The 14,882-nt window shown below is 39.6% G+C and overlaps 3 protein-coding genes across 4 annotated transcripts; all 3 read left to right on the top strand.

Moving 5' to 3' along the window:
- Nucleotides 1-8,288: 8,288 nt before the first annotated feature.
- Nucleotides 8,289-8,648, top strand: LOC140180046 (NADPH HC-toxin reductase 1-like). Its single transcript, XM_072220430.1, has 2 exons — nt 8,289-8,406; nt 8,503-8,648. Exons 1-2 carry the CDS (start codon nt 8,289-8,291, stop codon nt 8,646-8,648), a joined length of 264 nt encoding a protein of 87 aa, XP_072076531.1.
- On the top strand, nt 8,509-10,967 carry LOC112758423 (NADPH HC-toxin reductase 1). Of its 2 annotated transcripts, XM_025807098.3 has the most exons (5): nt 8,509-8,648; nt 9,078-9,321; nt 9,418-9,806; nt 10,008-10,393; nt 10,481-10,967. In XM_025807098.3, the coding sequence occupies exons 2-5, from the start codon at nt 9,198-9,200 to the stop codon at nt 10,614-10,616; spliced, it is 1,035 nt and encodes a 344-aa protein (XP_025662883.1). In that variant the 5' UTR covers nt 8,509-8,648; nt 9,078-9,197; the 3' UTR covers nt 10,617-10,967. The 2 variants fall into 2 exon arrangements, with proteins under 2 accessions (XP_025662883.1, XP_025662882.1); XM_025807097.3 differs by lacking the exon at nt 8,509-8,648 and having other exon boundaries at nt 8,758-9,321.
- A 973-nt stretch (nt 10,968-11,940) lies between these two features.
- LOC140179921 (uncharacterized) lies at nt 11,941-14,104 on the top strand. The gene is made up of 2 exons (XM_072220019.1): nt 11,941-12,846; nt 12,934-14,104. Exons 1-2 carry the CDS (start codon nt 12,084-12,086, stop codon nt 13,914-13,916), a joined length of 1,746 nt encoding a protein of 581 aa, XP_072076120.1. The 5' UTR covers nt 11,941-12,083; the 3' UTR covers nt 13,917-14,104.
- Nucleotides 14,105-14,882: the final 778 nt, after the last annotated feature.

The following is a 14,882-nucleotide window of genomic DNA, read 5'->3' on the forward strand; positions in this document are numbered from 1 at the left end:
TTGAATTGGAAGAAAACTACCAAGAGGGAGAAGTTGAAATTGAAGAAACTCGCAAGAAGGTGGAAGTTTTCAAGGAAGAGCTCAAGGGAATGGAGCTAGAAATCACCTTGCCAAAATTGTTGGAGACCTCTCCCCCAAAGCCATCACTGTCCATTCCTTCATTCAAGTGGGTAAATCTTTCATCTCTAAGCTTAATTATCTTACTTGAATATGCTTTGCTTGAGACGGATGGGCAACTTAGAGATCTTTGTGGCTACAAGAGTAAGAGGGAGATGGTCAGTGGTTGGCAACACAATCCTAGGTTGATTGTGGTAAGAAGCTCAGGGCTGAATTATCATGGTTGGAAGAATACTAAATTGTATGGGTCTAGGAAGCTGTTAGGGCGTCTCAGTGAGAATATAAATTGTGTGCCACCCGGTTGGAAAAATGATGATCAACAAGAAGACGAGTGCAAAAGCAAGGTTTGGGACCCCAAAATTTATTCTAACAACTAACACTCCCGGAGCCTTGTCACTTGCTTTAACTTGCTTGAAGAATTTATGCAACTAGTGTGAGATCCCAGAGGATATTGGAATTGCAAACACTGGTGGAGATTCCTGGATGAGATCAAACACAAGCCTCCATGACAAGAAGCTCCCCAAATGTCCAACTTAAGGACTTTAACTAAAAGTGCTAGGTGGGAGACAACCCACCATGGTATAATCGTTCTTTTTCAGTCTTAGTTTTATTTTATTTCGTTTTATTCTTAGTTTTATTTTATTCTATTTTTCTTAGTGTTCATTTATAATATCTGCATCAGCATCTACATTTTGCATTCTGCATACTATATATATATATATATATAAAGCGCGTCCCACGCGTGCGCGTGAACCACGCGCACGCGTCACATGCGACGCTAAACCTTACAGAGAGTTGCGCGGGAGCGTGGCTGGAGGCATTCCTCAGGCACAAACACGCCCACGTGAACGCGTCCCTGACGCTAAGGGTGTTCAAAACCGATCCAATCCGAACAAAATCGACCAACCGAGCCGAAAAAACCGATAACCGAACAAACCGAAAACCAAAAAAATGATATTTTGCAGTTTTTTTGTGGTTCGATTCGGTTTTTGGTTTTTATTTGAAAAACCCTAACCAAACCGAACTGAACCAGTTTACTAAAAAACCCTATATAAAAACCAAACCCCACCCCCTTCCAGCAAGATACAACGCCACTCAGGAACCCTAAATCTCTCCTCTTCCCCACTCTCCACTCTCTTTTTCCACTTCCACATCCCACCCTCACACGCCACCGTCCTCTAATCCCCTGACGTCGCCGGACAGCACCCTCGCGGTGGCCTTCCTCTTCGTGCTTCCCTCTTCTCGGCGCGGCCCTTTCTCTCCTTCTCTTCCTCATCGCGATTCCCTCTCCTCGGCGCAGCCCTTCCTCCACGCACAGAAGCCGCCCTTCTACCACGCACAGAAGCTGCCGTCTCCTCCACGCACAGAAGCCGCCCTTCCTCCACGCACAGAAGCTGCCGTCTCCTCCATGTACAAAAGCCGCCATCTGCTCCCATCGTCTTCCTCCCGTTGTCCTCCCAGCATCGTCCTCTACACCGTCGTTTTCAATAATAGTTCGCTGGCTCTTCGCATCTCTGAATCGCAGTTCTAAATTTGTTGGATCTGACTATTTGTTGTTGTTTCGTTTTTAGATTCTGATTTGATACTTGTATCTGTTCTGATTTGTTATTTTGATTTTTAGCCTTGATTACTGATTATTTGTTCTTGGTTGTGAGTTTTGTTTAGGGTTTTGGATCTGATTACTTCTTTATTTTGGTTGTATGTTTTGTTCTGAGTTTTGCATTTTGGATCTGATTACTTCTTTGTTTTGATTGTATGTTCTGTTTTGAGTTTTGCTTAGGATTCTGGATCTGATTACTTCTTTGGTTGTGATTACTAATCATTTGTTATTTTGGTTTTTTATTATTTGTTCTTGATTTGTGTTCTGCTCTGGTATTTGATTTTAGGGTATGGATAGAAGTTTAGATCGGGATATTTTTTTTTGAATTATTTGAAAAACCGAAAAAACCGAACCGAACCAAACTGATTTCAATTGGTTTAGTTTGGTTTGGTTGGTGTTGGTAAAAAAACCGAACCAAACCGAACCGAAAAATAAATATAAAATTGGATCGGATGACTTTTTCTCCAATAACCGAACTAAACCGCACCGTGAACACCCCAACCTGACGCGTCCGCGTCAATTGCAAAATCAGCCTTCCACGCGTACGCGTCACTCACGCGTACGCGTCACCCTGCAAAATCGATGTAAAAGGGTGTATGGAAGAAAGTTATGATGGAGTGGGGTTGGAATGGTGCTGGAAGCACCAGCCCTACCACGCGAACGTGTGCCCCACGCGTCTGTGTCAGTATACAAAAAGAGGCCATTCACGCGTGCGCGTCACCCACGCGCACGCGTCACCCTAAATTTTGGCATTATGCGAACAAAACAGAGAGTTGTGCGTACGCGAGGCTGCTCTCGCGCCAATGGCACAGTTCATTTCACGCGAACGCGTGACCCACGCGTCTGCGTCACTTGAAAATAGCGCTAATCACGCGACCGCGTGCCCCACGCGTCCGCGTCGCATGCAACGCACAGTTTATCCAGATCAGTGCCAGAATTCCTATCTTTTCTTCTCCAGTCCTACTTATCTTTCTATTATCATTCTTTCTTCTTTCTTCTAACTTTTCTTATTCTTTCTTCCTCCTTTCTTACTTTCTTTTTCTTCGTTTATTTACCTTTTCATCATTATTCTCTTTCATTCTATTTTTCCTATTGCATTTGCATACTTTCATTCATTGCATTTTAATTTTGTGCATATTTTTTATTTTCTTTTCTAAATTTATTATTTTTCCATTGGTGTTAAAATTTTCTTATTCAACTGTTGCATCTTTTCTTGCATTACTCTGGTGCTTCATGACTTGGTTATTCTGATTAAGTAATATTATTTAAGTCATTGCTAATTTTTTATGATACTTGTACTCCTTTTGCATTGACATGAATTTATATTTTCTTTCATTACCGACACTCCTCCCCTTTGTTGCAAATTTTGCACTATTGATATGCCATTGTCTTCCACTATTTTCTCACTTGCATGTTGTAGCTACCATGTAATTGAGACCCTTATTATTTGGCATTAACACCCATATTTTATTTGTTTTCTATCTTTGTTTTTGGGTTACTTTTCTTCTTTTTCTCTTCTTTCAGGCTGGCCACCGAGAAAGGAAAAGAGAAACTTCAATATGGGGCAACAGACAAGTCCATCTGCACAAGCTCTAGAAAAAAAGCTTCAGTTGTAGTAGCCCGTCCACCTGCACATCTCAGCATGCACCGAGGACGGTGCAATCTTTAAGTGTGGGGAGGTCGATACCGATCTCCGTGGGTTAGAACCTTCCTGTCTCAACACCAATGTTTAAATTCTCTTTGTAGTTAGTTGTTGCATTTGCATGTTTGATTGCATGTTTGTTACATTTTGTGCATATTTTACCACTTAGTTGAAGTAATATTTACTTTTTCAAGAAACTTTTTAGAGTATTTCACTAATTTGAATAAAACTTTTTATTAAACTTGCTTGAAGAAATTTTATATTGGAACATGGTTTAGAGCTCGAACACATAAAATCAGTGAGATTTTGAGCCTACTTGATTGGTTGCATCTTATCAACCAATATTTTATTTTTAGCGTGTGTTGTTCTCTCTAAAATTGTGATCTTTGTCTTGCTTGATTCTATATTTCCATGGTTTGATGTATGCATGCACTTATATGATTGAGGCCTTTGTTTCACTAAGCTTACATACCCATATGGCCTTACCTTTTATTATCCCTTGCAAACCAATTTTAAGCCTATTTTACACCTTTGTTCTTTACTTTAGCACATCATTAACTCTAAGCGAAAAACAATAATGTCCTTAATTTGAATCATTGGTTAGCTTAGACTAGTGATAGTGCTCATGAATTAAGTGTCGAGAAATTGGGTTTGCCAATATTTGGTTTGAGAATTGGGTGTTGTGTATTCTTGAGAAAGTATGAACAAGAATGTTAAGAATATGTTTATGCATTCAATACCTTAATCATATGCATTGAAAAAAAAATATTTATTAAGAAAAGAACAAAAAAGAAAAGAAAAAAAAAAGAGCAAATAGTAAAAGGGGACAAAATACCCCAAAGTAAATGGTGAAAGCAATGCATATGAGTTGTACTCAAATTCGGATGCATGAATATGTGGAAAATATGGTTAATGGATAGTTAGGTTTTGAATTATGATTACTTGGATTGTCTAAGTTAGGTGGAAAGTTTAGGTTAATTAAAGATTTAGATTTGAGTCCACTTGGCCAAATACAATCCTACCTTGACCCTAACCCCATTACAACCCTTAAAAGACCTCTTGATATGTGTATTTGTGCATCAAATTTGTGTTGATTAGTAGAAGAAAAGCAAGCCTTAGAAAGCAAGATTAGTAGAGAATTGAGAGATCGAACCTTAAACACCTGAGCGATTAGAGTGTATACACTTCCGGTGAAGGTTCGATGCTCGATTATTTGTTCCCGGCTTTCATGAGCTATTTTCTTCTGCAAGTCTATTTGTACTTCATTTTTTATGAATTGAATTAGTGAGATCCAGTTCATATTTGTTTCTGAAAGGTTTATTTACTTTTAACCAAGTAGGTAGAAGCATTTCACATTTAGTTGCATTTATAGGTTGCATTTCATACTTTCTACCATTCCTCTTCACTCCTTTATAGCTTCTCTTGAGCTTAGCATGAGGACATGCTAATGTTTAAGTGTAGGGAGATTTGATGCACCACTATTCCGTGGTACATCTTGTGCTTAATTGAGTGGATTTTATCCACTATTCTCACACTTGTTCATGTAAATCACATGTTGTACATTTTCCTTCCTGATTTTGTGCTATGATTGAAAACATGTTTCTTTGGCCTTATATTTGCTAATATTAATCCTCCTTTATTACCATTCAATACCGTGATATGTGCGTTAAGTGATTTCAAGGATTACAGGGTAGGAATGGCTCAGAGGATGGAAAGGAAGCATGCAAAAGTGGAAGGAATACAAGAAACTGAAGGAACTGCTAAAGCTGTCCAGCCTTATTGGTACTAAATCGACCATAACTTGAGCTACAGAGGTCCAAATGATGCGGTTCTAGTTGCGTTGGAAAGCTAACATCCGGGGCTTCGCAAATATATATAATTTGCTATAGTTTCCCTGAATCCAGGCGACACGCACGTGTGGATCACGCGGACGCGTGACCTGGCAAAAACACAATCCGCGCGAACACGTGGACGACGCTTCCGCGTGACTTTGCAGCGACCTGTACATACCAGAAATCACTGAGGGCGATTTCTGTGCTATTTTTGACCCAGTTTTTGACCCAGAAAATATAGATTAGAGGCTATAAAGTGGGGGAATCCATTCATTCATTGAACAACTCATACAACATTCATTATTCATAATTTTAGGTTTTAGATGTAGCTTTTAGAGGGAGGCTCTCTCCTCTCTCTTAGGATTTAGGATTAGGATTAGGATTTCTATTATGATTAAGCTACTTCTCTTTATTCCAGGTTCAATGTTCCTTTAATTTATTTTCTACTTTTATTTATTCTATTACTTTAATTATTATTTATCTTTTCAATTTGGCTTATGAATCTTTCCATGTTAGATTTGAATATTCTATTTAATATGATTTGAGGTATTTTAGATTTATGATTGTTTTACTCTATTTATAATGCTTTCAATTTAATTTAAGATTTATTCCCTTTTGCTTTGGTTAAGTAATTGGTAACACTTGAGTTATCAGACTCAGCAGTTGATTGAAAATTGAGAATTGCTGATTGATTTGGATCGCTCTAAAGCTCGTCTTTCCATAGGAGTTGACTAGGACTTGAGGAATCAAGTAGTTAATTAGTCCACTTGACTTTCCTTTATTTAGTAAGGGTTAACTAAGTGGGAGCAAAATCCAATTCTCATCACACCTGATAAGGATAACTAGGATAGGATTTCCAGTTCTCATACCTTGCCAAGAGATTTTCTAATTATTAATTTATTTTTCTTGTCATTTAAATTACTTGTTCTCTATTTCAAAAACCCAAACAAAAATACACCGTTTTCCATAACCAATAATAAATCATACTTCCCTACAATTTCTTGAGAAGACGACCCGAGGTTTAAATACTTCGGTTACAAATTTTAATGGGTTTTGTTACTTGTGACAACCAAACTTTTGTACGAGAGAATTCTCTGTTGGTTTAGAACTATACTACCAACGCGATATTATTTTTACGAAATTCTAAATTAGCAAGAAATCCAATCATCACTGCCCTCCATAGTTCAGAAATCAAAGAAAGCAACCTTTGGAGCTATCAAGGATAAAGTTCAGAAGAGGATTATGGGTTGGAAACGAAGTTTATTGTCCTCAGGTGGCAGGCACACGCTATTTAGAGCGGTGGGGGAAGCGATTCCTATTTACACACTCTCTTGTTTCAAGCTCCCAGACACGCTGTTAACTGAGATTCATAACATGCTCTCGCAATTTTGGTGGGGTCAAAAAGGCGCAGAACGAAGAATGGTTTGGATTAAATGGGACACAATGACGAGATCGAAGAAAGATGGAGGGTTGGGGATCAAAGATCTAAGGGCACAAAATTTGGCCTTATTGGGCAAGCAATGTTGGCGTCTAATGAAATACCTTAATTCTACACTGTCAAGAATGTTCAAAGCTAAATATTTCAGATATACAGATTTCTTACATACAGAGATAGGAAGCATACTGTCGTGGAGCTGGAGAAGTGTTCTTGAAGGCCGCAAGGTGATTGAGAAAGGCTTGTTATGGAAAATAGGCTCTGGTGCTAATGTCCGCATCTTCCATGATCCATGGCTCCCACAACCATTGCCCTTTAATGTCCATCAAGCTGCAGTCACAATCCCACCGAATATGCAAGTGTATTATGTTAGTGCGCTACTAAATCCTTATAGAAGCTAGAACAGAAACTTGATTGAGTCAATTTTTTCAGTTGATATATGCAATAAAATTTTTTCCATCAAACCAACATAGGAGGAGGATGAAGTTAATTGGTGCTGGACAAAATCTGGTATATACGAAGTTGGGTCAGGATAGAAAGTTGCTTATGGGTTCTTTCATTCTCCTACTTCATTGATGCCTCAGAACATACAGAATAACAAAGTATGGAATAACATTTGGGAATTAAAATTACCTCATAAAAATTAAGATTTTTTTATGGAAGAGTCTGCATGAAAAGCTTCCGGTTTTGCAACAAATCCATAGCCGGTTTGCATCCACCCCCGCTACTTACCCAAGATGCATGCTGAAAGATGAATCAATTTCTCATGCCTTGTTCCAATGCCCTCTGTCTTCAATAATCTGGAGTCTAAGCTTAATAACCCCTGACTTATGGCAGAGAGAAGAGGAGACCTTCATCAATTGGTGGCAACGAGCCTTATCTTGGGCAGCGGCTCAAATTAAAGGTAGACAAAAGATCCTCTTCATTGCGGCGCTGTGTTGGAGCACTTGGAAAGCGAGGAATAGGTGTGTTTTTGAGAAGCTAATAAGCCCAGCGCCGGAGATAGCTCAAGAAGTGCGTGAACTCAATAGCCATACCTGATGAATGCTAATAATTTCTCTTTATTCTTACTTTACTCTTTCTTAAGCTATTTGTCTTTCAATCACATTTGGTGATAATTGGGAATATCCAACTTCTTTTGTACTTCCTTATGAAAATATTATTATTTTATAATAATAAAATAATATCTATCTTTGAGAAAAAAAAAATTTGAACTTTTAAATTTGTATTTGAGTTTGAAGGTGATAAATGGTGGTAGTGGTGATAACGATAATATTGATAAAGTATAAGTAACGGTAAAATTAAAATTAAAAAAGAAATTGGCTAATATTTAAAAAAAACGATCGATAAACTAGAATGGATTAATATTAAATTATTTTCAAAATTTTAGAAATAAAAATTATTTTACTCCCTTAAAAAACTTTAATATTAATTAATTGTCATCGCATAAAAAAATTAAAAATGGTAGAAATAAAGGACCGAGTGAATGAGTCTCGATCATATAAATATAATACATTATACATACAATATTGAAAAAAATAGATGGTGATGGTTCCAATCTTTTTATGATAATAATTAATAAAACACTGCAGTAGTGGGTGGGTGGCCCTCTTAGATTGTTTGGTTGGTGAGAGAAGAGGAGGGAAAAGATAAATAACTAAGATGGAGAAGAGGGAGTGGAAGGTATGCGTCACCGGCGGTGGCAGCTTCATTGGTTCTTACCTCGTTAACAAGCTTCTCCAAAAGGGCTACATAGTCCATGCAACCCTTAGAAGCTTAAGTATATATGATATGATTATCATCATTATTATGAAGTCTTATTTATTAATGGCATATCAGATCCATTATTTGATGATTTCATATATATATATTGCAGAGGACGCAAAGACAGGCATTCTGAGAGGGTTTCCAGAGGCAAAAGAAAAGCTGGTGCTATTTGAGGCAGATTTGTACAGTCCACATCAATTTGAGGCTGCAATTCAAGGCTGTGACTTTGAATTATATGAAAATACGCAATATTAAGTAAATATCTCTGTCCTTTTCTATTTGTATGTATTCTTCATCTTTGATTATACTAAGTGGTAGTTCTTTCGTTTGATTCATGTTTTCTGGAACGTCGTCTATGTGCTAGCCACTTGAAGCCGATTGAGATATTATCAATTTAATATCGGATGTCCCCGAAGGAACCAAATAATTTAATTCATTCGGTTCACGCTTTCTTATAGAAATTACAAAAATACTATTTTTCATTTTGTTTGTTATATATACCTTTCATGGTCTTGCAATTTTGTTTAGTAGTAGTGTCTGTCTAGGAGCTATAGATTGAAAATTAAAATTTATTATTCTTTATCATTAATTAATTATTAATATTTAAAAGTATAAGATAAAATATGTGGTTGAATTATTAGTAATAAATTCTGATGGTCTAGCATTTCTCTTTACATGATATAGAAGGATTATAAATATTAGAAAACTTTGTAATCACAAAGTACCATTAGTCCATTACCATTGGCGATTTCTCTATGTATGCACTTGTATACGTATTCGTGAGTTAAAGAGACAAAGACGAAGATGGAGAGAAGAGGAAGAAGATGCAAGGTTTGCGTAACAGGAGCCACTGGTTACGTTGGTTCTTACCTGGTGAAGAAGCTCCTAGAGAAGGGTTACACCGTGCACGCCACTCTCAGAGATATCAGTACTTGTTTAATCTCATTACAAACAAATCTTCTTCTACTAATGATGATGATGAGCACTCTCTGAATTCTGAGTTTCACTTTAATTATTATTGCAGAGAATGAATCCAAGGTGGGGATTCTCAAGAACATTCCAGATTCCCAAGGGAAACTTTTCTTGTTCGAAGCTGATATTTACAACCCCGCTGACTTTGACCCTGCCATTCAGGGATGCGAGTTCGTCTTCCACGTGGCTACTCCCCTCAACCATGAACCCGGTTCTTCTCAGTACAAGAACACGGTTGAAGCAGCACTTGCAGGCTCCAAAACCATCTTCATGTCTTGTCTCAGATCAGGGACTGTGAAGCGCTTAATCTACACAGCTTCTGTTCTCTCTTCTTCTCCCTTGAAGGAAGATGGAACTGCTTTCAAGGATTTCGTCGACGAAACTTGCTGGACCCCTCTCAATGATTCTTTATCATATGTCTACCATGACGATCATCATAAGGTTAGAGATTCATTTGGTAGGTAGTAGTTCCAATTCCAAACATAACTAGAGATTAAATCTAGAATTTAAAATAATCATACACGTGCATCTAATTCTGTAACGTTAATAAAATTTTTTACATTGAAAGATTATGGAAAATACACCGTATTAATCTATCCTAATATGTTTGATTTGACTGTGGTAACTGGTGTTGCTATGAAGGACTACACTTATTCAAAGACACTAACAGAGAAAGAAATGTTGAGCTACAATAACAATGAAAACGGTTGTGGTGGATTAGAGGTGGTAACAATTCCATGTGGTCTTATTGGTGGGGACACCATTCAATCCTTTGCATCTGGTAGCATTGCAGTTTGTCTTTCACTGATCACAGGAAATTCAGAGACCTACAAATCACTCAAATTTTTAGAATCATTGCTGGGGAAAGTCCCTTTAGTGCATATTGATGATGTATGTGAAGCTCACATCTTCTGCATGGAAAATTCCTCAATGAAGGGAAGATTCTTGTGTGCAAGTTCCTATGTTTCAATAGCAGAGATTGCTGGTTATTACATTCAACATTATCCTGAATTCAATGTCAAGCAAGAGTATGTGACCTACCCTTATTATTTGCTTATTAATTTCAATTATGTCTTGATTAATTGAAAGTAATCTAAGTTGAGATTACATTACAGATACGTGGAGGGGAAGAAGGTGGATGTAAAATGGGGTTCAACAAAGCTGTGTGAGAAGGGATTCGTCTACAAATATGACACCAAAAAGATATTGGATGATACCATTGAATGTGCTAGAAGGATTGGTTATCTCTAAACCTATCTTTGATTTGGTACACACGTTCTATTTTGCTGCAAACAAAAACAGAGTTATTATTTTGGTCCCGGAAAGGAAATCATGTTGGCCAATGAACTTATTTGGATTAAAGGGCAAACGATAATGGAGGGATTATATTGGGAGTGCGTGGTGAACTCATTCTCGTACCATATACATATGGTGAAAAACATCTGCATCAAGGTGTTGAGGTTGTGTGATGTGTCAGTTCTATGGGGTTTTGCTGCGCTCACAGATATCACTAGTTGAAAAACTTATGTCTACGGATAATCATGATGAGTAATCCCTAATAAATGTGCATTCATTACTGTGCTTTATAGTTTATACAGTAAATTGCCGCATCTTTCTATCAATGGAATGAATGAATATTGTTATGGTGGGTAACCGGAGATTAATGGGTTGGATGGCGCTGGTTGGCCCAAACGTATGAAGGAGGTGGCTTTCGAGTGGGTCTGTTCTCGGTGTTCCTCCGTCCGACTTGCACGTGTGAAAATAATGGGGGGTGGTACCTGCAAAGACACTCCGATGCCTAAATTAGCAAGAGTGTGAGCAGGTTAGAGAGTATTGGAACTTAGAGATACCTGAATGGTGTTAGTGTATTTATAGTGGTGAACCAATAACCACCGCTGAAGTAGTGCCACCTTTTTAGGTGGATAACCGTTCCCATATCTTAGGGAGGTTAAGATATGGCTCTATGAAGTGGTTAGAGAGTTTCTAGGGGCAGTTACTCATTCGAATGAGTGTTATCTGCCAGCTAACCCTCGTATCCGACTTCTTTGGAGCAGGTCGTGTTTAGTACCGACTTCTTGGGATGAAGGCTGGTACTGGGTGAGGGCCAACCCTTTGGGTTGGGCCTATTTGCTTGGGTCCTGGACCTTTATTATTGGGCTAGGGTATGAACAGTGCCCCTACTCGAGCCCAATTTCCTTTTAGGATTTGGGTTCGAGTATTCAACTCGGGGTCGTAGCCGATTTGCAAGAGGACCGATGTGATGGTTTAAGAACCGACGTGATTTTCCTTGACCTTTCGGTTCTGACAGTTATGTCTAATCAAGCGTCGTGTCCGTTAGGGGTGTGCGTAGGGATTTAATGGCCTTGGTAACGGTGCATCTTCATTAATGATTGCCCCAATTTTACCATTATGCCCCTAACGTTCTTATAAATACTTTTCCTCTCTTTCGTTGTTTCGTTTCTGCGATTTTTCAAATTTCCCTTGCATTCGTTCGTGCTGCATTCTTGCGTTTCGAAGGCTTTTACTTCCTCCCGTCTTGATTTCAGACTTAAAGGTTAGCTTTTTCCCCTTCTGTAACATGCTTTCTATTTGCGTGCTTTTATTTTGTAGGTAGATTGGTTTGTAGGCTTTAGTTCCGTACCCCGTCCCTTTAGAGACCGTGTGTTGATTTTCCTTTTCTTTTTGTAGGTTTCTTGTCACCCCTTTTAAGAAAAGAAAATGGCTTCCGTAGATGTTCTCTCTCAGTGGGTCGATGTCACGGTCCTAGGGGAGGAGCCTTCAGTCGATACCGAGTTTATCACCCACCTTCGTACTCACCATAGAATTTGTACTTCTGAAGAGGATGAGCCGAAGTATGAGTTGGTAGTCCCGGGTCCAGAAGACTGGGTTTGCTTCGGGAGGGCCGACGAGGCGGCCCCTCATTTCTTTTTTATGTATGAGAGTATGGTCACCCGTTTGGGCGTTTTTCTTCCGTTTTCAGAGTTTGAAATGTCTGTGTTACGTCACTGCCAGGTTGCTCCCACCCAGCTTCACCCCAACTCTTGGGGTTTTTTGAAAATTTACCAATTTATCAGCCAGGCCTTAGAGTTCTCGATTTTTCTGAGGATTTTCTTCTATCTCTTCCATATGACCAAGCCCTTCAGTGGGCTAAATAATAAGCAACAGTGGGTGTCCTTCCGAGCCATACAAGGTCGGAGGCTTTTTACCCTTTTTGACGAATCCTTTCACGATTTTAAAAGCTATTTTTTCAAAGTTCAAGCAGTAGAGGGTCACCACCCCTTTTTCTTAGATGAGAGTTCTTCTCCTCGCTTTCCTCTATACTGGTTAGAGGCCTCCCCCTGTGAGAAATATGGTCTGGATGACCTAGACGAAGTGGAGGCGGCCATCGTAGAGTTCCTCCGAGAAGTGTGGGGGAGGGCCCCATACTTGGATACTAAAAAATTTCTCCAGGGGTCGCCGACTTTTGTCCAGTCACAACTAGGTAGCTTTTTGCGTTTCTTATTTATTTCCGACTTGCAATTTCTTTTACCGACTTGTCTGACTTTTAGCTACCAATTTGTTTTTGCAGAGATGGCAAAGAAAAACGCTCAAGAGTCTTACCAGAGGGTTCAGGAAGCCAAGGCAAGGTCTCGTGCCAGATCTGGTGGTGCTAGGGCGGTTGTCTCTCCTCCTCCTCCTCCTCCTCGGAACGTCGGGACTCCCTCCCAACCTATTGTAATTTCTTCCTCTGCTTCCTCTCTGCCACCCCCTTCTATCCGACCTACTCCTGAACCAGAGCCGAAGAAGCGCAAGACCTTAGAGTCTGGCGCTTCTGGTGAGGCGGACGCTCTTGCGTTCGTCCGAAAGAACATTTATCCCCATGCTCGTATGAGTATGGATGATGTTTCTGTTCGGCACTACCTCACCACTGTGGTTGAGGAGAGTCTCAAGACGGCGGGAGTTTGTGGCAAACTCTTAGATATATTTGAGAAGACTCCTCTCAGCTCTTTAGGGACGACCTCGAGGGTCGATGAGCTGGAAGGCAGGCTTCGCATATATCAGGAGCATGAGAGGGAGTTGGAGGGGGAAGTTGCCAAGCTGAAGGAGGAGAGGGCCAGCCTCCGGGAGAAGGAGAAGAAGTTGCAAGTCCAATGCAACATAGAGGTGGATTTGAGGAAAGCAGCGCAAGCCAGCTACAATAGTTTATTTGCTGATCTTGTGTCTGTAAAGAATGACTTGCTGAATGCCCGGAAGGCCTATACCGAGTTGGAGGATTCTATTGCGGATGGTGCTGATGAGGCTTGGAGGGTTTTTAAGGAGCAGGTCGGAGTCATTGCTCCTGACTTGGACCTTTCTCCTTTGGACCCTGATAAGGTTGTTATTGATGGTGCCATCGTGGATCCTCCTGTCCCCGTGGTGGAGTCTGAGTCTGATTTGAAGACTCGGGGGCAGAGGATCATAGAGTCCCCTCCTCGCTCTAAGGACGCTCCGAGTTCTTCTGCCGCTCCTCCGACTTTCTCTCCAACTCCTGGTCCTGGTGGTGGTGATCCTTCTACTCCTCTTAAGAAGTGATTTTGGCTATTGGGGCTCGGCCTGTGGGTCCCTCTTTTTAAACTCTTTTTATATTTATTTGTTGATGTTTACAACAATTTTCTGGCCTTTTAGGGCCGTAAACAAAACAAATTTTCGATACCCTTTTTAATAAGGGTTTAATTTAGCGTTTAAATAAATGCCCTTTTTTGGATAAGGGTTTTGAGTTACCTTATGCGCGCATGCTTTTCTGTTCGTGGTTCTTTTGACTCTTTGATCTTTTCTGGAAAAAACCTTTTCTTTGGGGCTTGCCTGCTTTTCTGAATCTCTTTGATCCTCAAGGCAGCCTTATAACTTTTTCTTAGTTTTTCCTATCTCTTTTTGTTATTCCTAGTACTCAATTTTGTTTTATTGAGTTTTTCGTGACTTAGGCTACTTTTGCGATTCATTTTAATTTTACTCGGTTTCGCATTCCGACTTATGAGTCTTACTGCTCCCGAGTTTATCATGATCGACTTCTATAGCCTCTTTACGCCGACTTGTACCTCGTCGTTTTATCCTGACGACCATCTAGGTCGGTTCATGGGATTTTCACGTTTTGTCGAGCTTAAATCGGCGCGTTTCGTAGAAAGAGAATAAAAAGGGAATTTAAAAGAGATATTTAAAATGAAAGAGATCTTTATTAATTGAGGAGGTACCTTATTGCTACTAAGGGCTTTTGATAATTTATTTTCCCTTAGCCCCTACTATGATGCTTCGTTAAAAACCCTTTTCAGAAAAAACCCTTTGATTTTGGGAAAAAATCATGAAATTGGGAAAAGAGTACATCAGGGAGTAGTTCGCTTTTAGCTGTAGTACCTTTTCATATTACAAGCATGCCATGATCTTGGTAACTCGTTGCCGTCGAAGTCGGTTACCCTATAATAGCCTTTTCCTAAGACCTCGTTGATCTTGTATGGTCCTTTCCAATTAGCAGCGAGCTTTCCTTCTCCTGATTTGTTGACTCCA

The sequence above is a fragment of the Arachis hypogaea genome, chromosome 16, assembly GCF_003086295.3.
Source record: "Arachis hypogaea cultivar Tifrunner chromosome 16, arahy.Tifrunner.gnm2.J5K5, whole genome shotgun sequence".
NCBI classification, from domain to species: Eukaryota; Viridiplantae; Streptophyta; class Magnoliopsida; order Fabales; family Fabaceae; genus Arachis; species Arachis hypogaea.